At 38.5% G+C, this 27589-nt stretch overlaps 1 protein-coding gene across 1 annotated transcript in view; it reads left to right on the top strand.

Annotated features, from left to right (window-relative positions):
- Nucleotides 1–8771: 8771 nt before the first annotated feature.
- MTMR7 (myotubularin related protein 7) overlaps nt 8772–27589 on the top strand; it is a gene marked incomplete at its 5' end in the record, with an annotated part of 27465 nt that continues 8647 nt past the window's right edge. The window contains 7 exons of the mRNA XM_010081670.1: nt 8772–8894; nt 9986–10148; nt 13891–14048; nt 15622–15750; nt 19117–19251; nt 24297–24429; nt 27176–27285. Of these exons, the coding sequence (XP_010079972.1) occupies nt 8772–8894; nt 9986–10148; nt 13891–14048; nt 15622–15750; nt 19117–19251; nt 24297–24429; nt 27176–27285 (951 nt within the window). The remainder of the gene's footprint in view (nt 8895–9985; nt 10149–13890; nt 14049–15621; nt 15751–19116; nt 19252–24296; nt 24430–27175; nt 27286–27589) is intronic.

Below are 27589 nucleotides of genomic sequence, written 5' to 3'. Positions count from 1 at the left end.
CTTGTGAGATCCCAATACTGGATAAAGTCATAAAACAAGCTCTAAAAAACATGGATAGCCACATACTTTAATTTGCTGTCTTCGTATGCATGTCTAAACCAGTAACTCTAAAACTTATTGCACTTAAAAAATAGTACTGAAAATTATTAAGACAGCATGTCTGCAGGGTACTCTTTGATTTCTGTTTATGCATAGCAGGAGACTGAGGTTGGAGCAGAGGATTTGTGAAGTTTGGCTTTGGAGTGGTCAGGGCTGGAATCTCTAAGCCTGCTGTTAATGGACTCGAGTGGGTGGTGTTTGATCCATCAGTGTCTGTAAGATAAAGGCATGGTCTATTTGCAACAGAAAATACACACTGACATTTCCTGGTGTGCAGGTGTACACGGGTGAGAAAGCCAGATCCATACCATGAGAAAAGGGAGTCCTACAAATCCATCTATAATGCAGGTCTTTTATGGCCTAAACGGCTGAAATGGCCTGGTACTGCAGCTCTAAAATAGACTGCCAAACAGGGCATAATTTTGAACATGCAACAGAAAAGTCCATATCAAATGGAGGGATTTAAACATACATTTATTTTCAGTGTCCCTTGGCTGCATGCAGAATTCTTTCTCCCTACACCAGGTTACTGCAGTGAGCTGTGCAATAATTTTCTGTGTATTTTTTTCGGAACTAAATCTAAACAATTTTGGCAAATGTAGTGAGATTTACTGACTTGAGAGAGCACTTTTTTTCCTAAATTAAAGCTGTTAGATTTTTTTTTTTTTATATAGAACATGCAGAAAAATTAGGAAGTTCCTCAATCGCTCTCTTCTTTTCTAGATAAATGAGATCTAATGTAGACTGAAAGAGAACACATATTATAGAAGAGCTTTGTGTTACAGTGTTGACCATATTGCAATGCTATATACACTTGTCATAGGTTACTTTTCACTTCATGCATTATGCAACTGCTACTTGGCTGTGCCTGGTAATATGGTACTGACCTCCCGCTTTTTATAGATCTTAGCAGACAATATTTTTTTTTTTTTTAAGCCAAATTGCTAGGCAATTTGTTCACTGTCTTGCTAACATTAGGAGTCATTCCTTATATTTTTTTTTTCATCTCTTTTCCAGTATTCCAGTTTCACTTTCGTCCTTTAGTAAATTAGACTTGCTTAGATTTTTCTTGAATATTTTCCCCCATCCTGTCAGGTTTGCCCTGAGGGAATTTTTTACAATATAGATCTTAAAGTGTCTTTGCTTCAAATTTAATGGGGTTTTTTGTATTTTTGGCTTTGGTTGATTCTTTTGACATATGCAACCATCTGACTCTGTGTTACAGACTGATTGTGCATTATTTTACTGCACTTGGGAAATCTTTTCAGAGAATTTTAAAAAAGTTACATGAATCAACTACAGTTTTCATGATTCTTATGAAATAGAATAGAAACCACATTAAATGGCAGCATTAATTGGCAATTCAGTTTTCCTTTATTCTTGTTCCAAGTTTATGCAAAAAGATTGCTTATTTTATGTTTTGTTTGACAACACTATACTATTTTTGTGTGAAAAAAATTGTCATAGCATTTGGTCTTTTGCATGTTGTATTTTTTCACTCTCAGGAGTTATGTTAAACACATGGATAGCTGGGGTCAACCAGGGTGAAGAAAGCTCAAATATTCCACTTGGCCTCAAACCATACCAGCTGTGCTCCTTTTTTCTCATTAGGCTCAGGCTTTTGGCTTGCACAAGCTCTTCCCTTAGCTTTTGCGTGCCTGCAGTGCTGAAGCCAGTCAGAGTCCTGCCAGAAATTCCCAGGATTTGGTTTCTTCTTGCTTTTACTCACATGTATAACATCACAATGTGAGTAAGGAAGGTGGCTGAAATCCCTGGGCGGTCTAGGAGCCCAAGGGAAGACAAAGACCTGGATAGAAAAGAAGCAGCCTTTCTAGGGCTACATATGTGCCTCTAACCTAATGGGGTCCAGCCCTGTTCCTTGGCTTTGGGTCAACCTTTTCAGCAGCATAGACCGTTATGAAAGCAGTCTTTCTTTACCCTTGAAGAATCATGCAACTCTTTTGTACAGTCAAATGTCAAGGTATTTGATCAGCTTTTATCTGGCACTTGCTTTGACAGGCTTTTGTTGTAAAGCAATGATTTTTAACTGGCTGAAAAAGGAGAAGCTCCTGAGGATGTGGCCTGAGCTGGGACATTCCCTGCTTACCTTTAATTAGCAGCTTTCTCCTGGCTGGATCCTTTTTTGTGATAAGGAATTAGAGGAATTAGTAATGGTTCCTCCTAAAGGAGCAGGGAGAACTAGGTGATACGTGGGAGCAGAGCTATTTTGTTGGCTGACAGATAGTTTTTTTCGCTTGTGTTCTCCTTCCTGATGCACAGTGATAATTATAATGGGCAGCTCTGTTATTACCATGGCAGAACTGGCATTTCAAGTGTCTTCTACTTTCAGGTTAGCTAACGGGAAGCAAACACACAGACGGAAAACTTATGTAGTGAGAATGCAACTCTTTGAAATGGTTTTTCCTAATTCAAAATTTCGTTTTATTTGAAAATCCTGCAGCAGAGACCATTTTGTGGAGTATAGCATCTCCCTGCTCTACACAAATGTTGTTGTGTCGGGAAGCAAAGCAATGTAGAGAGGCATGGGACTGAGGTTTTGCTCCATGGCATGGTTTTTTCCAGTCTGACCATTCTGCTGTACAGCTTTGCTTCTCTCTCTTTTCCCTGTTCAAGTCTGAGTCCAAAGTCAGAACTGATCCTGCATTTATCTAAAAGAGCTTTCCCATGTGGAGTTATGAACAGCATGAAAAAGTAACGTTAACTTCTGCATTTTTTTATAGTGCTGCCATATTTTTGAAATGAGAATGAAGGTGGCATATTCAAGAATCATTTAAAAATAGGCCATGTAATCAGAGCTTATTCAAGAATTAATGTCTACTAAAAATGAAAACATGTTAGGGCACATGGATATTCTCAGGAATAACATTTTGGCATGCCAACTTTTCTGAACACTTTCAGGGTCATATCTTTGCCATTCTTTCTTAGGTGGGAGTCCCATTGAAACTGGGGGGAGCTGTGCCTGAATAAAGATTTGACCCATGCTTTTCCCTAATTTGACATTTTTTTCTTGAATGACCTCCTGGCAACCTTGTTCGTAAGTCATTTGTCATGTTTATTCTGTGAGTAAAAACTGCCTTCCATTTGTTCTTAATCTGTGTTCCCTTTAACTTCTATTTTTGCCTCATTTTTTCTGTCATCTGTATTGCATTGAAAATAGAGTTTCTGGCCAACTTTATTTATCCCCATGTAAGGGGCTGTAATCATTGAAATGAATTTCTTGGCAGTCTTTTCTTTAAGCCTAGACAACCGCAGTCATCAGGCAAAAAGAAATGATGGGAGTAACAGCTTCAAATAAATTATTGAAGTTTTTACTTAGATGCCACTCTCCAGACTGGCTTGGCTAATGCTTTCTTTTTGGTCCTTCAGCTCTTCTAGCTTTCAGCTTTGCAGGCTGTTTTTGCTCTTTTTTGTTCTTTACCTGGTATCTTCTGATCTTGTCTCTCTCATGAGCTGTTCATTTTAGGTAAAGCACATGTGTGTGGTGGGTATGCTTTTTCCTGTGTCAGTACATACATGATTTCTTAGGTTCTCCAATAAAATCTCCAGTATTTTTGATGAAAAATGGAGCACTTTTTGGAGAAAAAGTAGGAGATAAATTACCACTGTGTCTCTTTCTGATATTAATTTTTTTTTTGCTATTAATGCTGATTTCTCCACATGCTGCTACTTTTTAGATAGAAAAACTCAGCTTCTTTCAAAGCTCTATTGCAACGTGTGTTCTTCTTGAGTGGAAATGAATACATTCCCATTCCCTCTAGACCATTTAAAGACACTCTTTGACCTGGCTTTCTTTTCCTGATTGGAAGGGAGGAGAAGAAGAAAGAAGGCTCCTTCACTGAATGCTTTGATCAGCAGAATGAAATCTAACATTGAGGCTAGCTCTATTTTACTTTTTCCCTTCTCCATGGGTGAAGTATACTGCTTTTTTCATAAAGTTTGAGTAACTGGAAACTAGGCAGAAGAAACACAGATGGAGCTCAGATGAAAACCGTGTAAATCCATGCAGAAGGTTATGCTGAGAGTTTTTAGAACAAGCTTCTAAGAGTTTAGAGTCCCTTACCACTTCTTACTGCCTTACCTGAGTATGTCATACCACTTACTCTCTATAAATCAGAACTGTGCATTTGAATCCAGGTAGAGTTTAGACAAGTAGTTCCCTTTCCCTTTGGAAATTATGTTAGCTATGATAAGGTGGTTCATGAGGTAAGTTATTAGTAAACCTGCTTTATTTTTCTCATACTACAATCACAGATTGACATATATCATGTGAGAAATAGGCAAGGTTAATCAACGAATCATGCTAATTTTTATTGAGCCAAGTATTGAGGTTCTCGCTAATTTTAACTGACTCTTATTGTACTATTTGAGATCAGCAGAAATATGGGATAACTAAAAACTCAGTCCGGTGCATCATCTCACAAGCAGTACTTTTTCCTTGCTTAGCCTGGTAGGAGAGCTCATTCTGAATTGTACTTATCCACGCTGAAGTACTGAAAAACTGAGAAGCTCTTGTTAGAATGCAGAAAATGTGTGATATTTTGGATGCTGTGCTGTGTCACAAAACATTGTCAGTATAAAAAATTCTGTATTTGCAAATAAATAGAAATTGCCAAAACTTCCACTTAACCAGAGCAAAGAAACATAGACAATTGGACCAAATATGTATATGTTTCAGTACAAATATTAGAAGTCTGGAAAAACAAAAGTTGAAACTAAAGTTTCTGGTTTTAAATGAGAATGTTGATGAAATAGGCACATTCAAAATTTAGTGGAAGAAAAATAATCAATGTGACAAACATTTCCCTGACAAATTACATGGGAAAGACAGGTAAAGTCATGCCTGTCAAAAAGGAGATTTTTTTTTGTCTTGAAGTAAACAGAGCCAAATCTCATAGATAACTGTGTCACAAAAGTAAAGAGTCCCTACAGACTGAAGATACAAGGTTAAATAGGAAAAGTAGAACTGTAGCACTACAGGACTGCAGCACAGTATTCGCAGTGTAGTACCGCCAGTCCTACCTAAATTGTGGCATTGCTGGTGACAACCTAAACAAGATTAAGCAAGGCATGGAGACGGGAAATGCAATAACAGTGGGAAACATGATTTGCCAAATTGAGATTGGGTAAATGAGCTGGGGGGGTGTGTTTCTGAGTAAAATTTTAGGTTTTTCAAATGATTGCTTATACGGAGGCTATTTGTTTATTTTGAGAAAATATAATTAATTCTCAGTAATTCTAAATAATTCTAGGACTTGGTCTTAGACAGTGACAAAAAGACCTGGTTCAAAATACAACTAGAACCTCTGTGTGACAGCAACTAATGTACTTAAATGCAGTATTCTTGAAATAGCAAAGAAGGGGAAAAAAACCTCCCATGGCAATGTTTAACTTCAAAGAGGAAACTACATAAAAATGTGAAAACTGCTTAAAAAGAAAGAGAGCCAAAACTTAAAATGTTTATAGGAGTCATGAAGATTGTTTAAATATGGGAGCTCACTGCAAGCCAATTTCCAGAAAAAGGCTTTAAAAGACCAAAAAAAAGGTTTGCATAGCTAAACAGTAGGGTGAAGGAGTACAAGGATGACTCTTATTAAAATGACTTCTCTTATTAGAGGTAAAAGGCTTTCTTCAAGTTGAAATTGTGCCTAAATGAGGAAAATAAAGCATAAACAAGCTAAACTTGTAAAGAAAATAAGGCAGGCCAGAAGAGATTTTGAAGGACAACTTGATAAAAAGTACTAGAAAAGCCAAGCTGTCTTTAGGTAGGTAAAAACCTGACAGAAGATCTACAGGACTAGTAAATGATCAAAGTAGGAAAGGTATTTAGGGACATGTCCATTCTGGCATATTTCTCTGTCAAGAACACAGCAGAGGATTTGACACCAATAAAAGTACTATAAGAAGAGATTTCAGAAGAAATTGGCAACAATGAGCAACAAAAGATTACAAGGACCAGATGGTATCCATGCAAGTGAAAAGAACTAAAGTACAAAACTGTCAAACCAGTAATGATGGTTTAATGCTTAAGTTTCCCATTCTAAAAAAAAATGGATTTGACAAATACAAGACCTAATCTGAGAAATTGGTAGGATTTCAATACTCCCTAGGCCCCCTTCCAAATAATTAGATTTATGGATAGGTATGATAAGAAGGGAAAGAATTAGCATAGCTTTCATAGAGGAACCCATAATCTCTAAAATTTATTTGAAAAAGTAACAAGAGCATATGGACAAGGGTGATCCATTTGATAGAAGCTAGTTGGTCTTCCAGACTCATCTGAGCATGTCCTTCATCAAAGGCTCTTAAAGAAACTTAAGTGTCATAGAATAAGATATACAGGCCTCTTAGTAATAACCAATAAAAAAATAAGAAGGAAATAGTAAGAATATATTGTCCATTTTTGCAATGGAGGGAACTCAGGTTAGAGATTAGGAGAAAGTTTTTTACTCAAAGGGTGGTGGCACACTGGAACAGGTTGCCCAGGGAGGTCGTGGATGCCCCATCCCTGGAGGCATTCAAGGCCAGGCTGGATGTGGCTCTGAGCAGCCTGGTCTAGTGGTTGGCGGCCCTGCATATGGCGGGGGGGTTGAAACTAGATGATCACTATGGTCCTTTTCAACCCATACCATTCTATGATTCTATGATTCTATGATTCTATGATTCTATGATTCTCATCACTAGAAAGCAAAAAAATCTGTAAGAGCCTGTGGTGTTCAACTTACAAATGTTTTGAAAGATACAAGGAGGGGAGGAGATACCAGATATGGCATCTGATAGTTCACTGACAGTAGGGACATTACTCAGGGTAGGAGAAATGTAAGATTGCTGCAGGGGTTTGCAGCGGTGTCTCATGATACTGATTGACAAAATTAATCATTAATAAATACAAGCTAATACACATGGGGCTAGGTCTTAACTTACGTGTAGAGACATGACTTGGAGCTACAATTGCTTGTTCTTAAAAAAAAAAATAAATAGAAACCCCACTGTGTTCATCAGAGGACAAAAAAAGCAAGCAATGTTCAAAAACTTTAAAAAATTGAGTAGAGCACAACACAGCAAACATCACCATTCCGCTACACAAACCTATTGTATCTTGAATTTTGTTTGCATTTTTGGCCTCTTCTCAGGAAACAGACCTCTCGTAGGATAATCAGGAATGTGGAAGAACTTGTCTGGAGTAGCTTTCATAAAGGTCACAACTACATGAAATTGGGCTCTTCAGTCTGGGAACACGAGGATGAAGGGAAGGATCTGCAGCAGTACGTGCAGCACAGAGAAAGTAAATGCGGAATGACATTCCCCGTTTACCAAATTGTTCACTGCACACATTGTGCACACTGCACAGTGTACCTGCTGTTAGTGACATGTTCAAAACAAGCAAGAAGGGTTTTTTTTGTACAATGCATAGCTGAAATGTGAAGTTCACTCTTACGGGGTGCTGTGGGTGCCAATAGGTTACAGGGATTCAAAATGTTACTTAACAAAATTCATGGAATTAAGATTCAGTTAGGGCTATTAAAAACTATGACCTCAGCTCAGGAAGCCTCTGGAGCTGCTGCTTTTTAGAAGCTGGGATAACATCCTGAGGGAGCATCAGCACGCACTTGCCTCTTGTACTCTTCCCTCAGCTACTGCAATTGTCTGCTCTGAGAGACAAACTGCAGGGCCAGGCGCGCCTCTGATTTCACCCCATGAAACCATTGTATTTGCTTTAATGAAATGTGACTTACCGCACAGTTCTTACTGCAGCTGTTCCTCTTTATTCAGATCCAACCTTTATTTTATTTGTAGCTCTATATTGAAAAAAACCCCAACAAACACAAACAAGAGCTTTATTCAGTCACGGGGCTTTGAGTGGGGAGTGGATGTGACTAGGAGGCCTGGAAATTCACCCTCAGCCCCTGCCCCGCTGTGGGGGTGTCTGTTTTGCTTGTGTGTCATGGCCTAACCTACCCCAGTTGGGGGTGATGACCACCTTGTGCGAGATCAGTGCCTGTGCAGCAGAGCCCTCATTGACTGGACTGCAGTGTAGGTACCTTTTTTATCCAGACAAACCTAATTTTTATTGTTGTTATTTGTGGGTTCCTCTTAGAGGGGCACTGCCTATATCTTTTGTATCATCTCTGCTCTTCTTTATCTCCTCTTTTGCTTACTTTTGAATGCTTACTGGGTTAATGCTGGGTTTCTTCCATTCCTCCTCACCCCAATACATGACCTCTGAAGTAGATGGTCCTGGGAAAAGACTTTATCCATGCATTCTGGCTGTTTTATTTTTGTTTAAAGCAGATTATAACTGGCCTTGAGGGAGAAGACTTGGTTTTACTAATTGTTAGATTTTAAGCATTTTGCTACCAAACTGGCTTATTTTGGTTTTAAGGATTTCTTTATTCCTATTTTTAAAATAGAACAATGCATTTGGAATGCACATTGTAAACATGTAATTCTTAGGTGCTGGCATAATTCTGTTTCTGGTGTGATTGCAGTGGAATTATTTCTGCAAAATTTTGAGACTACGTGGCTACATCCCATCTCTGAGAGCATTTTAGGAAGTTTGTGTCAATCTAATCTGGAATCTCTGTGTTATTAAAAATCAGATTGTCATAGCCTACTTATTTCTTTTTTTTTTTCTCTGTCATTTCTTTGTATAGGTGGAAAATGTTCGGTTACTTGATCGTTTATCTTCAAGAAAAGCTGCAGTGGGAACCTTGTATTTAACAGCTACCCATGTCATATTTGTGGAGAATGGTTCTGAAACTCGTAAAGAAACCTGGGTATAAATTTTTGTTTTTTCAGTTAGCTGTAAGTCCGTGACACTTTATTGATGATAATTTGAAAATAACTTGCAAAACAGTTTAAACATAGTAAATTAGTTCATATGGATGTTTTCATAACTTCAGAGCATGTGAAGTTCCAGCCTGGTAATTTTTGAAAATTTTCAGTGGATTCTGGCTATTGCAACACAGTAAGAGGAGTAGAAGGACCTTCACCATATGAATACTGGATGTGACTGACTGAGGAACAGCTGCTGTAAACTACAGGGTTAGTCCTATTGTCCAGTGAGAGCTGAGGAGAAGTGAATTACTACTGTGGCTCAGTCAGCTCTTCACTCTCTCCCTGACTGCTTGTGCCGGATCAGTGATTTTTTTGGTTTGTTTTTTTGGGGGGGTTTTATTTGTTTGTTGCTTTTGGTTTTTTTTTTTTTTTTTTTTTTTTTTGCATAATGTAGTATTTCAAGTTATCTATTTTGATGGATTGATAACATACATTGTATGTATGTATATAGGTACAGATATAGCTCTAGTGCCATACCATTTGAGAGTCATTTATGTAGCTTAATTATGAATTCTTTGTCCATTTTTGTACTAATTATTAACTCAGTCCTCTTTTGGTCCCACTATTCCCCTCCTGATTTTTATTATAATGTTTAATCTCATCTGATGCAGTATTTCAGATTATATGACGACTACCATTTTGCCAGTGAGGAGGCCCAATATTTTAGCCTTATCTAACTGATGCTGGTTCTCCTTTTCACTGTGCGGATAGATGAAAAGAGCTCATTTTCTGACAACCGCTAGCTTACACTAAAGCAAACAAACAAAAAGCTCTGGATAGCGTGACCAGGCTAATGTTTGAGCAGCCAAAACACTCCAGAAGTGCTTCTTTGTCTGTAGGTGACGTATCAGGCACTGCTTGAGCCTGAAGCTGAAGACTGGAACAAAAGTACAAGAGGAGGAGTGTGAGGATTTTCTGAAACAATAGTGGAAGCTACTGTGCCTGCCCTGGCACATAGTTGTTATAAATAATTATTTTTCTTTCTAAAGATTTGAATCACTTGGCATAACCATTTTCAATTCCCTCGCAGGTTCTTCACAGCCAAATTTCCTCTGTTGAGAAGCAGGCCACCACTGCCACTGGTTGCCTGTTGCTCATCCGCTGCAAGAACTTCCAGGTCATCCAGCTGGTCATCCCTCAGGAACGAGACTGCCATGATGTTTACATATCTCTGATACGTCTGGCACGACCAGGTATGAGAAAGAAACTGGCACAAAAGTCATTCCTCACCCTGAAGAGGAAGAATATAATGGAAGAAATGTAGTTGTGCATCTTTGTCCTTTGCAGGTTAAGAAAAAAGGCTTCATTAGAGATGTGTTATGAGAGAAAAGGTCTCTGAGCAGACAAGTATATTAAAATAATCACTTATGGAGCAATGAAGAAAGCACATTATAACAAGTAGTTCATTCCATAAAGTATGTCATGGAGTTTTGTTGAAAATGGTACTCTAGGCTATCACTAGCCATAAAATACATTATAATGCTATTTTATATGTAACTGGGTTTTACTGGATGCCTTGTGTAGGGGTGAATTCAGGACAATGCTGTCAAGTTTCTAAATCCAGGGATTTTTTTGCTGTGACAAAAAACTTACAATATAATTAGTGGTCATGTCAAGGTCTTTCTGTGCTGTGCACAAATGTCTTAAAGTCAGTGAAAGCTTTTGCAGCAAGTAGTTGATTTATTCCACTGGCCTGCCTGTGCCTATTATTACCTAGGATTTGAATCTGCCCTTTTTGAATTTCTGAATTAAGATCAAATTCCTTTTGAAACCTTTCCTCTCTTCAAAGAAAATGCAAATATTGCAGCAAAGTCCAACATCTGATCCTCTGTGTTTTAGCTGCTCTCCTAAGAACCAGCTGACAAGGCTTCTGGACTGTTGGTTTTAAATGATAGCTATAGAAATACAACACCAGCTGCTGTTCTTTACTATTACTTTGACAGTATGCAAATAAAACATTTACCACAGTCTGTACAAAACTGAAAACATTGGATTTAATTTTTATCTTGCTAGGAGAACACCAGTTTTATCTTACAGTGGACTTGGTAGCGTTAGGTTTATGGTTGGACTTGATGATCTTAAGGGTCTTTTCCAGCCTAAATGGTTCTATGATTCTATTCTACGATCTACTGTGTAGAGGGGGAAAAAATTACACATCCAGCCAACACAGCTACTGAACTTTACAAAGTACCTTCTATATTTAGGATAGTAGTAGTAGTAGTAATATGCAACTGCAGCAGATGTAACTTGGTATGCTAGGTGATGCAAGATGAAAGTAGTCGGAGAAATTTAAAAACAATGAGACTAATTCAGCCAGTGGTTCTTCTGATGTAAACCTGGATTAATTCCATGGGCTGCAGCTGCAAGTATGTGTTCATGCACGCTGGAAGGCATGCGATTCTGTAATGCTCTTTCCTTGGAGCCAGGAGAAGGTGTGCATGCTGCTGTGCACCAGAACAGGACACTTTGATACAGACATACGGAGTGACAAAGGGAAGAATAGCTATGGACCCTGAATACAAGTTCAGTGGCAGACTGCAATGGACAAGAAGGTTCAAATGAAGAAGATGCAATAAGAGCACCATAAAATTAGCTCTTTGCACAGTTCAGCTGCACAGTAGTTTTCTTTCTCCAGCAAAATATCTGGTCTTTGTGTGAGGCAGGATAAAATTTTGCCTTCTTGAAGTCAGAAGGCTCCAATTGCAACGTGAGACAAATGTACTCCGACAGTGCTCTGCTGTGTCTTTTTGTCTGGGCACAAAGCTGTACTTTCTTCAGGTAATACTCAACATCTTAAGGTACTGTTTTCTCCATGAGGAGAATATTTGACTCATTCAGGCTCTATTTTTCATTCTCTGCCATTCATTCCACCATCGCTGAACCTGAGTAAAACCCATCTTGTGTACCGGCTTAGTATATTCTAGTTATCTGGTGTCCTAGTCACACTAAAGGAGTAAATTTATGTTCGATTTTTTTCTTGCCAGCTCTTAATAGCATTTTAATAAGGTCAAGATGTCAACAGAATTTGGCCCTTTTGCTTAATTAACCCATTTAGTGAAACAAGCTGACCATAAGCGTTATTACAGGTGTAACAGCAGGATTGTGCTACTGAGCTTTAAGACACTGACTATTACTACTTTAACATTTTTGTTACCACCTATAAATACCATAATGTAATAATACTTGTAACACTGAGTCAGACTTTTGTTATAAATAAACTGTATATATTTTAATCAGTGGATTTTTAAAGACTTCCCATGTGTCTGTGAACAGAAGGTCCAGTTGGAACAAAAATCCGGATGTTCTGACAGCAAAGCAGTAAAAACAAGACCCCAGATTGCTACCAGAAGCACTTTATTAAAATGACCTCAGATTGGTTTTATGGATTATTCTAAAACTTAATGTTAGCAGATAAGAAATAAAACAGACTGTCTCCTAATCTGTGTCATGACAGAAGTTTGAAATCAGAGAATACAGAGTTGGACCTGCTAGATAGTGTGCAAATTGTTCTTTTCTTTCTCTTTACTCCTGACTTTGTTGACTTTCAGTAACTTCCTGACAGAGTTAACATGATGTGTTCTTTCCTTATGGTCATACTTTTGTGTGTGCATAATACAATCAATTAACTGAAAGTTTAAAAAGCTAAATATAACTGAAATTACACCTTTAAAAGAAGTAAACAAAATAAGGACTTTCTATTGAAAAACATGTAAGCCTTATTATTATTAATATTGTATTTGGATTTGTTGTTGTTATTTTCATATCTAAAAGTTCCTTACGGTAGTGTTTTAAGACCCTGCTTATTGGGTATAGACTATTAGAAAAGAAAGTGTAGTATTTTAATTCACTGCTCTTGTTAAAATTACACTGTGAAGCACCTGTATCAGTGGAGAACTATGAAATCAGAGAGGACTCAACTTGTGATTTACTTTGCTTCAGTTCTAAAGTTAAAGTTTTCTGTTGGTCAGAAAGTTTTAAGGAACTTAAAGCAACAGGATGAAACATACCCCCGTGATGTAAGAACATCTTAAGTATCAATGAGAACATTAATTTCAATCTGTATGCTGAATAGTTATTCATGTCAGTGACAGTTGGTATTTACTGGCAATGGTGTCTGGCTGCTATTGGTCACCAGAATTAAGACATTTATTAACATAAACACAGATATGCTCCTAAAAAAAGTTTAAACCTCTGGCATCAGCAGTTTGTTATATGGTCCTTGACCAAGGGTGACAGGTGGATTGGCTACTTAAAATGAGTTCATGGTCATAATGAAATGAATGATGTGACATATGCTGTTTTAACACTATTACAACATCTGTATCATGAGTGCTTTTGCTAATAATTCAAGGACAGAATTTTGCAGTCCACAAAACTAAAATTTCTTCAAGTCAGTGGAAACTTCCCTATTTAGGGACAAAGACTTCTGAGTTAGTTCATTTTTGGAAGATTGTGCTGCATAGTCCATTGTTCAGAGCTTTTGTATTTGCCACAGGACAGATGTTAAGTCAATACGGGACTTCTGAGCTACCTCAGGCCAGCAAATTCTGCTGAACAAGTGCTTTTTCTGCCGCTGACTTTAGTTTTCTTTGGATGAAAGCATATTACCATTTACATTTTGTCTTTGTGCTAGGGGAGGCTTTTACAGTTCAGTAGAGAAGAGGTCTAGCAGAACAGTATATTTTAAGTGGCATTACTAATAAGGCACATATATTGCAACATATACAAGTAACAAAACAGCACAGTACTTTCAAAGTGTACTTGAAAATAGTTATAAGCCAGGATATGTGCTTTTGTCTAGCAAAGCACACTGTTTTAAAAGAGAAACTATCTAAAGGACAATATCAAATGTTGGCTTTGAAGTGTGATTTCAGGATGAGAAATCTGAAGTGTTTTACTGATTTTCTTTGTTTGCTTTTTTTTTTTTTTTTCCAGTTAAATACGAAGAGCTGTATTGTTTCTCATTCAATCCAAAATTAGATAAAGAAGAACGAGAACAAGGCTGGAAGCTTGTGGACCTCAATGAAGAATATAATCGGATGGGTATTCCAAACAACTGTTGGCAGATTAGTGATGTAAACAGAGACTACGGAGTGAGTTGCTGATTTTTCTGTTACAGAGGCTGTCTGTAAAGTAAATCAACAGTCTGACTGGGGACTACCATAAGGATTAGCTGCAGGATCCCATTGTGCTCAGTGCTGTAAACACACATAAGGTGGCTTACTTCCACTCTTGGCACAGAGAACGTGGGAGAAAGGATGTCTCTTCATTTAACACATGTGGATATGAAGCACAGAAAACATGTCCACAGTGTTTCAAACATTAGTGCTTGGCTGTCTGGGGAGAAGTTTAAATCATACCTAATGTTATGTGTCTGAATGAGCATTTTCCTGACATGGAAGGTTATATAAAATTACTACACAGTCATTTTAAGAAAAAATTATTGGAAATAGTGAATCTGGCAATATTTTTTCCTCACTGGCTATCCTCACAATCCTTTTGAAGCCACTGTGATTGACTGTTAGTGTTTTCTGAGTCATCTGACAGGTCATATATCTTTCTAGCTGCCTGCTGTCCTGTCTAGTTCAGTCTTGCACAATTGAAGTCCCTAGAATGTTAATTAATTGTGAGAAATAATAAAAAAAGTATTTTTGAAGGACGTTTGTCCATGTACTCTATTGGCTCAGTTGCTGGAGCATATCCATGGTAAGGAAGGCCCGTGGAGTTCTCAGAGAAGACTGAGTATGTTGTCAGGGTTTGTTTTCTTTATGTTAAAACAAGCAGAAAAAAAATGTTTGACCTATTTTAAGATAAAGTGTAGGAAAAAATGTCATAATGAATAAAACCCAGTTCACCACAGCAGCATCTGTAACCACAAGCCCTTCCTTTTCTTTCTCCTTCATTACATATCTCTGACTCTCTCAGAACCTAATTTCTTCCTGGGTATCCTAACTCCTTTAGTGATCTCAGAAAGTGTCAGGGAGATACTGGATATACTTTTGACCCCAGCCAGAATGCCACAGGCAGTATCAGGAAAAGAAAATTAGACCAAGACCCCATTTGTGGTCCCACTTGTCTATAGAAGAACTTCTGGGCTTTTTTGTAGGCTCATTGGGTTACTCTCAGAAGTGGTAGGTATTGTCAGGGCTGCTTGCCTTTTGGTATCCTCATTTCATATGGATAAATTTCTTTTCTCCAGATTCCTATTGTTGTCATTATTTTTTTTTATTATCAGATTTGCTGTAAAATCTGGCTCTGTAGTTTCCTCCCATTATAACAGAGGGGTGTTTGAGACCTTTATCCACTCCCATCCTTACTTTCAAATTCTGCTGCAGAAGAAACAGCAGTTGCAAATAAAACCTTGCTGTACATAATCATGAATCATGAATCTATGAATGTATGTTATACCTGTCTGTTCTCAACAAGGCATGAATTAACATTTGGAAATACAGCCCTTCAACCCTTCTGCTTCCGTTTTGACAGCTGTAAATTAAAATTAATGCTTTTCAGCTTCAAAAGACTGTTTTGAGAAATGTTAGTGATGTGTATACAATAATGATGGAATATTCCCTGAAATTAGAGTTCCTTGGTATTTTGTTTTTGCTGTGGAGATGGCTAATGTAACTAATATTTTGTGGACAAAATAAGGAGAGTTTCCTTTCACAGGTCTGTGACTCCTATCCTACAGAAGTGTATGTACCAAAGTCTGCGACTGCACACATCATAGTGGGAAGCTCTAAATTTCGGAGCCGAAGGCGTTTCCCAGCTCTTTCCTACTACTGCAAGGATAACAATGTGAGTGTGAATTTGTAGATTTGAAGGGTTTGCTTATTTTGGCCTTGCTTTCATAATTCTTCTAGTAAGCTTTCACAAGAACAAATCAGTGATTATAAAAAAAATAAAAGGTGGTTAATGTAGTCTGCTTAGTGTGGTTTGTGCATATGGGCACACGCTGGAATTATGGTTATTTCATTAACGGGCATTTAATGCAGTCATTTAAACCCAGCTTCATCATCCAGCTAACACAAAAAAATGCAATCCCTGTATCACAAAGAAGTGGAGTAGTAAGAGAGCTCCTGAAACATGGGTGGCAGAAGAGTGAAAGCCAGTAGCAGGCAGCTTAGCAGGTAACTGAGAGGAGAACAGAGCGATTTAGGATCTGGTAGTCACAGCCTGAGAGCAAGTTGAGGGGAAAAAAAACTATACTTGCAGCAATTAGAGAATCAAGAATAGCCTTTCAAGAAAAGATCTGTGAATAGACCCAAAAAGGATGGATGAAAATGCTACCAAGTTTTGGCTGAGCAAGTCCTGGCTTTGGTGAAGAGACTCTCTGTGTCCATAAGAGCGAGAAATGCCATGTTCTCCTCTCCATGGCAGATATTCTGAGGGCTGAGTGAGGAACTGTCTCACTTGTCTGTAATCATTGGAAAAAAACCTGTACCTAGACTATTTGCATTTATTTTTCTCGCAGCTGAGAGACCCTTGGACTGAAGGATCCTCTGGACCAGGTGTTTTTACACTTGTGTCCCAGTGCCCTAGGGACTGGCTTGGCTCAGCTGCCATTACCAGTTAGGAGGATGGTGTTCCCTTTGTACTCACAAAGGATCTGTGTGTCTAATATCTCCTCCTGTTGCAGCTCCAGACTGGCAATTGCATTGAGAGGTCTTCCCTAGTGCTGGAACATGAGATGGACAGGGCTTCCCAAGAGACAGAGCTAGTGTGGGATTACAGGGCGTCCGGACAGTTTGCCCTGTAGGGTGGGAGATGGTTCCATAGGATGTCACAAGCAGGAATCATAAGTTACAGTCTCCATGGAAATCAGTGGCCTCTACCTTGGGTTTCAGCTTCTGAAGAAAGGAATGAGACATTATTTTGACTCCTCCCTATTTTATAAGAATTCTACTTCCATAAAGATCCATTAATTTAACCACAAAACAGGAGGGTAGGAAGATTTAAATAGCAAATACAGTCTCTGCATAAATTGCATATTATCTTTAATATTTTGTTAAGGCCAAAATTAAGTTAATCACTTTGCATAATCAACTAAGTCCAAATATAGATATCTAGGATTCAGAACACGTGGACATTTCCAAATGTCAGTGAAAGAAAAGGTCTCAGGGATCAGCTAGATTCCAATATATAACGATACAGTTTGGATGATTTTCATAGTTTTAGCCTGAATGTTTTCCCTGTGGTAGCTGGAGTTCAGGTTAAGGTTCAGACCGCCAGGACTTGCAGCATTGTGTTTACTCCTGGATCCCTTGCAGCATTGTGTTTACTCCTGGATCCCTTGTGGTTCAAAGGACTAGGAAAAGGGTTGGGAATGTTGGAGGAAATACCTCCTTGTGAGTTTGGAGGTTGGCATGAGTTGCCAGCTAATAGAGTAACGGGCAGGATTGGGGTAGCATTTGTGATGGTAGACATTGAACAGCTATGGTAACAGCAAGTTGGGAAGAGGTCTGCAGCATGCAAGGGAGACAGGTACCACTCATTCAGTCTTTCACACCCAGAACTTTCCCATAGCTCTTTGATACTGACAAATTCAATGATACTGCATCTTACAGGATCTGGGTGAATATGATAAGATCAAACTGGAGCTATCTGTTGAGCCTGTGCAATAGCAAAACATGGCTTCATCACTTGCCCTACTCTTAAACATAGCCCAAGAAATTTTACATGTGTTCTTCTTAAGAAATCAGCCTGGGTCAGCAGGACGTGATCTCTCCATGGATATCATGGGTAATGATTCCCACTTATGATATCTAACTGTCACTAGGTCAACTTATCTTCCCAATTTTGCAGTACTGGCAGTGCAGCTGTTTCTGAAGATGGGGCTAAACATGATCTAAACCCCAAGCCTAACTTGGCAGACAAGCCATTCTCTTATACTGGTGCCAGCCTTTTGGGTCCCCAGGATAATATAATGTAATGGGCTCCAGCCCAAACTTTCCTGAATCCTAACCTTCACCCAAACCCCTAACTTCAACCTTAATCTTGAGGGCCATATCTGCCTTGTCTATGGTACATTATGGAGGAGACAGAAATGTCTTCCTTCTATTAAAATGACAGGCTGTGGCCACATTAATATGTACCATTTGCTTCATGCAAAGCAGGTATAAGCATATATGAAATCACTGGAATGTGCGCTGATCAGCAGCCAAGACTTTAGGTAACTAATAATCTGTTTGCAAAAACTTTAAATAAAGTATGAACAGGCTCTCACACAATTCAGGGTTTCTGTATTAAAGATCCACATTTTACTGATTAACTACTGCTAGTTCAAAGACTTGGCTGAAAACGACCATGTCCCTTCACACAGTAATAAATAATCTGTACGGCAGTCTGCATGGGTCACGACCTTCAGCAGGCAGATTCTCTTCATGCTTATATTCAGTGCTTAGAAAGTGCATGTGTTATCCCCTTCCCCTCTACAAATCTACCTGAGGCCTAGTGGAAATAAAACCGTCCCTGCTCACCCTTTTCACATTCTGTTCCTTCTTTCCCAGTTTCATGGGGAGGTCTGATCCTGATGGGTCTGGGGAGAAACTCTTGCCTTCTTCACCAGCTCTGGTTAATAACTTCACGCCAGGAGTCAGGCTGCCTGACCCACTTCCCCTGCAGTAAGGTCTTTCTCCAGAGGCAGTGCTAAAAACAAACCACCATCAGTGATCCAAATGCATGTTACACATTTTTGTTTCCTGGGCTCATGGTGTCTCAGGCTGCTTAGTAAAGCATGCATTGATGTAAGTTGAGTGTAATTGGAATCATAACTGGTACGTGTGAGTGACAGTGCAAAAGGACCCATTCTTCATGCCATATCGGTGTTCTTGGGATTGCAATGCTGTACTCATCACATCCTCTAGAGACTACCTTTCACAAGTTACTCTACGTTAGGGAAATACTATATTTAAAATAGCTCTAAAACCTGGATTCAAGTCTAGACCTGGGCCAATGGGTTTGTATTATTTTAATATTTCCTTGCCTTTTAAAAATGAATTTGTTAACTAACATGTAATTCATTTTACTATTCTGCCCTTTCCACGTAACTGTACATCTGTGGAAACATCTAATGAGCTGGTTTTGTATATGCTTCTGGATGATAAATAATTTCTGCTTAATAACTATGTTGATTATTTTTGTTGTTTGTCTGTTTTTGTGCAGGCATCCATATGTAGAAGCAGCCAGCCTTTATCTGGCTTTAGTGCTCGATGCCTTGAGGATGAACAGATGCTCCAGGCCATTAGAAAAGCGAATCCAGGAAGTGATTTCCTATACGTTGTTGACACTCGTCCCAAAGTAAGTACATTACATTTTTTGCATATAGCAAGACTGAACCTGGGCTGAATACATTAGGGAAAATGCACAACCCAAATGACTTACCATACTTCTGATCTTAGTTGCACCTGTGTAACTCCATGGGTAAATCAGGATTTATCAGGGGAAACTTAACTAGCAACCTTGCCTGCATTTTTTCTCTTAGAATTTTTTTTCTTTACACTGAGCTTTCCTCTTTTTGTTCAAAATGTTAAGATACAGAAAAGTAAATAGCTTGTAATAGTAAATGTTTCTATACACAGAGGAGCTATCAGTAACTATATTACCGATGAGGTTAGTGAAAAATAATTCCCATTATAAAACTGTATTTACAGTTGCTTGTAATGTTGCAAACCTCTGCGTGCTTATACTTCAATTTTCTCTCCTGCAAGTGGGAAAATTTCAACAACCTGTGCCAAGGAAAGTACATTTACTCAGGCTAAAGAGTTGAGGAGAACTTCTTTCAATATCTCCAGCACTGTTGTGTTTTTGAGAGAGAATCTGAAATATGATAAATAGTGATCTCCAAAGCCATAGCTTTACAGATGACTAAAATCTTCAGCCAAGGTAAAAGCTTTAGAAAAATTATGCTGTGCATAAACACAGAAACTCAGTAATGATCTAGGAGAGATTGGAAGCTAATAAAACTTGTGTCCAAATTTGGCATGCCAGCAAACAGCTCAAGGTGATGAGGGCTAGACAGTCTTCAGTGCCTGGAGGTGGGAGCAGGGAAATGTTCTTTCTTACACTATCAGTAGCTTCCCTGCTGAAGTTACCAAAGAATCTGAAGAAAAGAAACCAAAATGGCAAACCTCCACAAAATCGCTAGTAGATATAGGATAAGCTATAGGAAAAGGAAAAATTAGAGCAAAGACCTGAGGAAAAGGAACAAGGAAGCTGTTTCAGCAACCTGCGATCAGGAGACAGAGCCTGACAAGGTGGCTATAGCTGAGAAACATGAGGAATGGAGCAAGGAAGGAAAATGTGGCAGAGCTGGAGCAGAAATGAGGGACCGCTCTGGCTCGTGATTAACTGAAGACCTGGTGGCTGGTGGGAAAGTGCTGAGTGTTCACAGCCATAATATGAGGCAGTAGCCAGAAAATCACGACCTTGGGATGTCTCATTGCACTTTGTAATTTGGTGACTACTTTGGCCTTCAGTTCCCTCTCTCTTATTGTGAAGACGAGAATGTCACCACCTTACTCATGGTCCTGAACAAAATGAATTGTGATGAGCACTAGGAAATGATTGGTACGATTGTGTTCAGAGCAGGCTTCACATAGGAAGTACAGACCTGGCTGCCTAAATAATGCTTGTTTAAGTTTTCTGTATGTGATAATATTTATAGCTTAGCATTTCTTGGATGATGATCTTGCTACTCTTCCCCAATTAAGGAGGGTGCTTGTTGATTGGATTTATAATTAAGCACTTACTGACTTGGCTATTAATGATGTTTTGCAAGGTAATAACAGGAAGGTCCCATCCAGTAGAATTTTCTGGTGAATTACTTTAGTGAGACACCTCCTGTGCACAGTGAAAAAAGCCTGTACTTTAAGCGGACAGTGAAATTGTCTCTCTCAGTCATGAATGATGGCATATTTCCAGCAACACTGGCTTCTTCCTGAGACAGTCAGCAGATGAAAACTATTTGTTTTCATTTAATTTCTCGGGGTGGGGGGGGGAAGTTTTGATGTAAAGAAATTTGTATTCACAGATTCCTACTTGTCTCTCTCTGTGCTGCAAGAATTGACTGATTTTCTAAAGCTCCTGTGATCCCAGGTGCCCAATACAGTCTTGTTACAGCTGTTACAGTTGATTTTGCAGCTCCTAATGTATGTATAAATCTAGAGCATGTAGGAAGTGACAGATATCAGCGCAAGCTGTTCGTGGCATCACCCAGGGAACCTTTAACAAATGTAAAGGTAAGTTACCGAGTCTGGTGCAAGGTTTCCCATTGCTCTAAGAAGCTAAAAACCACCTGCCTCTTCTCTCATTAGAACTGGTTCCTTGCAAAGATGATGAATATTGATGTGCTGGTGAATTCACCATTCCCAAATGCTCTTCATGTGCTGCCCCTCATTGCTCTTGATAATCTTCAAAACAAAAGCTTTGTCTGTGGAAGAAAGCTTTGTTTCCACTTCATTTAAATATACCAGATGACCATATGCAGAGCTTTACTTAGGCTACTGTATTTTTTTTTTTAATTTTCTCCTTCCTCTACGTGTTTACAGAAGAAGCTTATATAAACTTACTGCTTATGAGTAAAACAAATGAGTTCTATAACTCTTTATAACAAGACATGACTGGTTTATCCTCCACATTAAAGAAGATGCTAGGAAACCTGGCAAGTGAGGTCTGTTCCCTTCAGACCTTGTCTCCTCATATTCACTGAGATTAAGTGCAGACAGGCACAATTTAGAGAGCTTTGCAACAACTGCTTTAAAAACAACAGATGGAATTTTGGTAGGTGATGTGGAAAACTTGTTAGTAAATATTGTGGCAGCTGCAAAGTTTGGCAGCTGACAATATTTAAAATAAATGAGTGTCAGAAAGCCTTGCAAATTTAACCTTATATTTATTTACTTTTAAAGAGGGCTATTTCAGATTGTCTTTTAACAAAGTATTTCTGTGGTAAAATTGCTCTGCTGCAGAGACAGTTAATGGCATTTACTATATGGAGGATAAGGACAGTTAGGGGCTAGATGTTTTTCATTTAGGGTTTCAGGGGTTTGTGGTGGCTTAGACTCATGGGTACAGATCTTTCTTCCTGAAGCTATATGCTATTGCAGAGAGATACTGCTTCATTTTGTTTATATTAGAACACTAATGTCTACTTCAAAAGAGAAATATTAGGATTCAGCAGATAATTTATATCTTTCTAGCAAGTCACACTGAGGACTCTGTCCTTAAATGACATGCTGTTCACAGGATGTATCTTTTTTTTATTGTTCATCAATAGTCAAAACATCAGCAGAGTGCTAATTGATAAGAATTTTTTTTTTTGCTTCTGCTTTTTCCGGAATTGCATGCTACAAATTAAAAGAAGTTTTACACAAGACTTGAGTAAATGAAAAATGCTGGGTTTTTGCCTATATCTTAGAGTATGATTCCTTTGGTTGTATCATGAAATTCATGCAATGTTTCAATTCCTCATCGTGGCCCACAAATGGGACTATGTATTCCTATTGCCAAGTTCTGCTCATGGGAATGGATGTGCTAGAAAGTCTGAAGATGGGAAAAAAATCGCTATCTTCATGTATTAAATTGGACAGAATGAAAGAATATAAAAGCAGTCTCACCTGTCTGTTTGCTTATGTATCTAAAATAAAATTATAATGGCATAAAAACCTTTTAGTCCTTATCTGCTTCCTCTGAAAGTTAAGAGGTCAAATTTGGTCCATGGAAACCTATTTTGACATATGACGTAAAAAAGCTAGACTTGATGATCTTAGTTGGAGGTAAGTTGGCAGTAGACAATCAGTCCTTCTCAACTGCATGCAGCTGGCTCCAAACTAAAATTGAATATTGGGAGCATGTGTGCTTGGGGTGGAAGAGATCAGGAAGGGATACATTCTTATATATCCTATGATACCATTAGCTGAGTGCTGAAGTATCTTATTGTGAGTTTCAGAAGCAACCATAGAAGCAGCAAATCAGTAGTACTGCCTCTGATATTGGTAAATAAACTGGAAACAGAGTTACCTGCACAGCTTCTTGTCCCTAGGCAATGCCTAAGAGATACTTTGTTTTGAGTTTCCATGAGCATTGGCTCTCACTGCAATGAAGACGGGTCCCTTTTTGTCCAACTGATACACATATGGTCTCTCCAAAAGCTTTGTTAATGCCCTCCAGTCTGGATGTGCAATATCCGTTGTTAATTCTTAAATCTTTCCTGAGCAGAAGCTGTTCGTAGTGCTTGGAGGCATGAAGGTTCTGCCACCTGGGCTGCTTTGTTACTCTTGGAGCCTTCATATTTTTTTGGGAAGTTCACAGGCTTTTGAGCCTTACAGTGAGCATTTCATAGAAGAGTGGGGACTATGCAAGAAGACAATTTTTTTTTCTGTTGGACAGTGAGATTTTGCTATAGGAAATAATAAAAAAATAGAGTAATAAAGTAAAAGTACTTAATTCATTTCCATCAGCTCTAGTTTTCAGCCCAGAGATCAAAATTTGGCATAAGGGGCTTGAAAGATAGTTTTGGTTTTCCCCCAAGAATTTCAAAAGGAGGAAAAATAAAAATTAAAAACACCCTTAATTTTATGCTTGGGAAAGATGAACTAAAGAAGCATTTAGTGACTTTCTCATGCCAGGAAGCAAGTAACAGATTCACAAAACTCCAGCTTCCAGTTGAATGTATTTTTTGCTGAAGCACAGCAAAATATTTGACAGTGCTGCATTGCAGATGAAAATATTTGTGGTAATTTTGCCAATTAAAATCTTTTGTGGTCTTACACAACTAGAGCCAAGATACTATAAACTTAGGAAAAAACTACTCCAACTCTCTTTTCATTATTCCAAGCTTCAGCATTCCAAGCTGTATCAACTTTTGGATGATCTGAGCAGTAAAATGCAGTCATTTGGGAAACATTACAGTGTACATACGCTATGAAACAGTGGCATGGCAGGTATGACACTGCCACCTCCTGGGTATATTCTGCTAGTGAACATAAAGCTGATCAAAAATAAAATCAGAAGAGCCCTTTAAAAACAAATTAAAACCTCTATGCTCTTGCAGAGGAGTCCTACATAAGCTGTGGATTTTTGGGTCTAACTTCACTAATGAAGCTTTATTCATAACCACACTAATGAAGTGTGTGAAATAGAGGTCAGAGCCTCAGCACCCCAGTGCCCTGCAACAGGCTGCAACCAGATCCCCGATTCCTAACCCGTTGTGTTGACGCTGTGATAAATGCTTCCTATTTGTGCCTGACTTAAATCGCTCTGATTTACTGCAGTAGACCATGAGCTTTGTTTTGAAAATAATGTTTGCTCCTGGGTTTCATCCAATTTTCACTGATATTTTTCAGCTCAACGCCATGGCAAACAGAGCAACAGGGAAGGGATATGAAAATGAAGACAACTACTCCAACATCAAGTTCCAATTTATAGGCATTGAGAACATCCATGTCATGAGAAATAGTCTGCAGAAAATGCTTGAAGGTAACACTAGCCTTTATTGAAAACTAGAGGAAAGATTTGATCCTTCTGTCATACAAATCCTGATAACTGCTGTGAAATCGGCAGCAGTGAAAATGGGTATGAAATGAGCTTTGCCTGTTGCAGCTACATGCAGCTGCCTGCTGGCTAATGGGACTCGGGCAACGCAGCATCATCGCAACTCGTGGTGGTTTCCTATTTGTGCCAACAACTTGTTTTGTGGGTGAAGTCCAGATATAATTTCCTTTAATGGCAACATTCATTTGACTTCAATATACCTTACTTCTAGAATGAATTCTTTTGCAGTTTACAGTTTGATGGTATAATGAAAAAAATCATTTATAGCTGACTTTGATGCTAGTGGAAAACACAGATTTTCTTTTTTGATCTCAGAAAACCTATTATTTGATTTTTTGTATATGGTCAATAAGGTAGTCATGCATTTTAGACTGTGAATTTTAATAGAAACTTACTCATGCCCTGTAGAGAGCATGTCACATCAGCTTTATGTATGAAACTCACAGTCAATGGGTGTAGCCATTCAGCACCTTAATAATCCCATGGAAATTAATAATAATTGCTTTAGAACTACTTACCAGTGTATGCATGAGTGCATCTGTACTCCCATTTAATATTTAATTACTGTTTACAGGCCTTCTGGGAAAAGAGTAAGAATAAATAAGCCATCCTTGACCCTCAACAAATATGAAACAGTGCTCACTCCACTCTGCAGCATCTCAGTATTTACTTCATGTGTATCATCAACACCTTCTGTCACCTCCTGGATCAGCTTGATCTAGCTATTCTTGACTTGGAGCTTGGCCTATGCTCTTATTCTTCATCTGTCTCACATCAGCTCTATGCAAGTGTGAATTTTAGATTTAAAAAGGGCTTACATTTGCCATGACAGGTGTGCTGTGCTCTGTTTTCACACTGATCCAGCATCCCCCTCTGGTACTTTTGTTGGTGGAAGAGGTAGTTTCCACCATGTGCCCTGTTTCTTCCACCCCTCCTGGGGAAGGGAGCGCTGCTATGAGCTCTGCCCAGGGGCTATTGATCTTCCTGTGCCCACACAGCAGGTGCAGCAGGTCTCATATCTTCAAGAGTTTGGCACCTTTTCTGCTGAGATGGAAACAACTTTTTGCCTTAGGATAAGCCTCATAGTTGAATTCCTAATTGAACTCGATATTAAGGTCCAGATCGGTAGCCAAAATCATGTGAAATATACAGTGTATGCCTGTAGGACAGTCTGAACTTTGCTCAGTGAAGTGGTCAGTAAATATTGACTCTAATTTGGTAGTGGGAATGAGCAAAGCACTATTTCAGCCTTTCCTTGGGCTTTTTGTAAACAGAAACAGCAGCTTCAGCCAGAATTCAGCTACTAATTGGTCATGCTTCCATCTGCACAGGAGTATTAACCATGTGAAAAGCATTTGCTTTCAGTGCTGCTATCTATGCATTTTTATAAATATCCTAAAAAATTAGTTTAAAAATAGCCATCTGGAAGAGGCCCTATGTACAAAGATTGCAAGGCTTTGTATGGACACATTAGGCTATTTTGCCTCTGAATTAAATGGAGTTAAGATAGTCAGATATGTTCAGATGTTGTATAAACTCTGAATTTAGCTTGTAAAATTAAATTCCAATTACACTGAAGGAAACTAAAGTTATGCCACTCGTCATAATGGCCATAATTAACTGAGTATTTTAGAAGATTTCCAGAGAATAGGAGCCCTACTGAGACATTATTAATTTACAGATCATTCATTAGCTCAGTAAAAATAATTATATTTTTCACTGTATTCCTTAAATAAGTTTCACTAGTTTATATCAAAATAAATGCATAGTCCATTTATGGGGTGAATTTAGTATCTCACTGTTGAAAACAGATTGCACCAAATATTGTTATTTGTCTGCTGCTGGGTTGAGGTATCTGAATTAGATTCTGATTGCCCTTTTTTTTCTTCTGATGTCACAAATTCTGTAATATCAAAAAAAATAGATATTTGGATACAGCAGGATAGAAACTTAATGTTGTAAAAACTGGGAGGTTTTTTTTTTTTTTTTTTTTTTTCTTTAAACATGGCATAGTGCTTGGAAAGTTTTCAGGAAGATATTTTCCTTGATGAATTATGGCTTCTCCTCACCATCCAAATACTTTCAGACTACAAGTGAAAGTTTAATAAAGTTTCACTGAGGAATGTCAAACTGTTGAATGAATCGCTTTATCTCCAGGGCCTTCATCTGTGGTGATGCTGAAGGCTGGGTTTGGTGGGCCTGCTGTTAGAGAGCTTCATCAACAAATATGGCTGGGAGTAGGAAGCTGGGGCACCATGTGGGTGGCTGTCTGCCTCTCCAACAGTAGGAATCATGCTTTCTGTTTCCAGACCCTCATTATTAAACAGGAGACCTCCTCTCAAGAGTTTGAAAACTTTGCTCCCAACACAATTTTGGAAAATCTGTGCTGCACAGAAGGATGTATTTGGTAAACTGTTTGCAACAGGCTTTGTAACAGCTTCTCTTTTTAACTTCAATCAACATATTGGGTGAAATTTGACCCAGCCCTGTTTCTCAAATGTATGCTTTTTTCCCAATAAAAATGGCAACGTTGAACTGTGAAGTAGCCATTCTTTTCAAAAGATGGGTGTTTTACACAGGGGCTCTCTGAAGAGAGAACTCAGTTTGAACAGTCAGTGAAACCTTAAGGGAGTGAAAATAGTGTGCATTTAAGATGTTGCTTATTTTGCAGTTTGTGAGCTGAAATCACCTTCAATGAGTGACTTTCTGTGGGGCCTAGAAAATTCTGGCTGGCTGAAGCATATCAAAGCCATTATGGATGCTGGCATTTTTATTGCAAAGGTAAAGTGTGTAAAATGAGAACAAAACTTGAACTAACCAGATACAGAAAGTGAGGAACAAATTCTCTGCTTGTGCGTAATTTCTATTATCTTCAGTGATGTTGTATCTGAAAAAAACCCATCCTGAAATGCTTCATATACGAGGAAAGACGACTTTTGGGTGCTGTCCTGTGGACATTTTGCTAGTATGGTAAAAAAAGGTTTGTGTTATTTTGACTGAAGAATTCAAATGTACTAAAGCCTCTACTAACCTGTATCTTGTTATACCAGGTATTTGAAAGTCTTTAGTTTACTCTCCAGCAGTG

Source organism: Pterocles gutturalis, unplaced genomic scaffold, assembly GCF_000699245.1.
Source record: "Pterocles gutturalis isolate BGI_N339 unplaced genomic scaffold, ASM69924v1 scaffold40764, whole genome shotgun sequence".
NCBI lineage: Eukaryota > Metazoa > Chordata > Aves > Pterocliformes > Pteroclidae > Pterocles > Pterocles gutturalis.
Note: the sequence above shows the minus strand (reverse complement) of the source record. Positions and strands in the feature narration are given on the sequence as shown.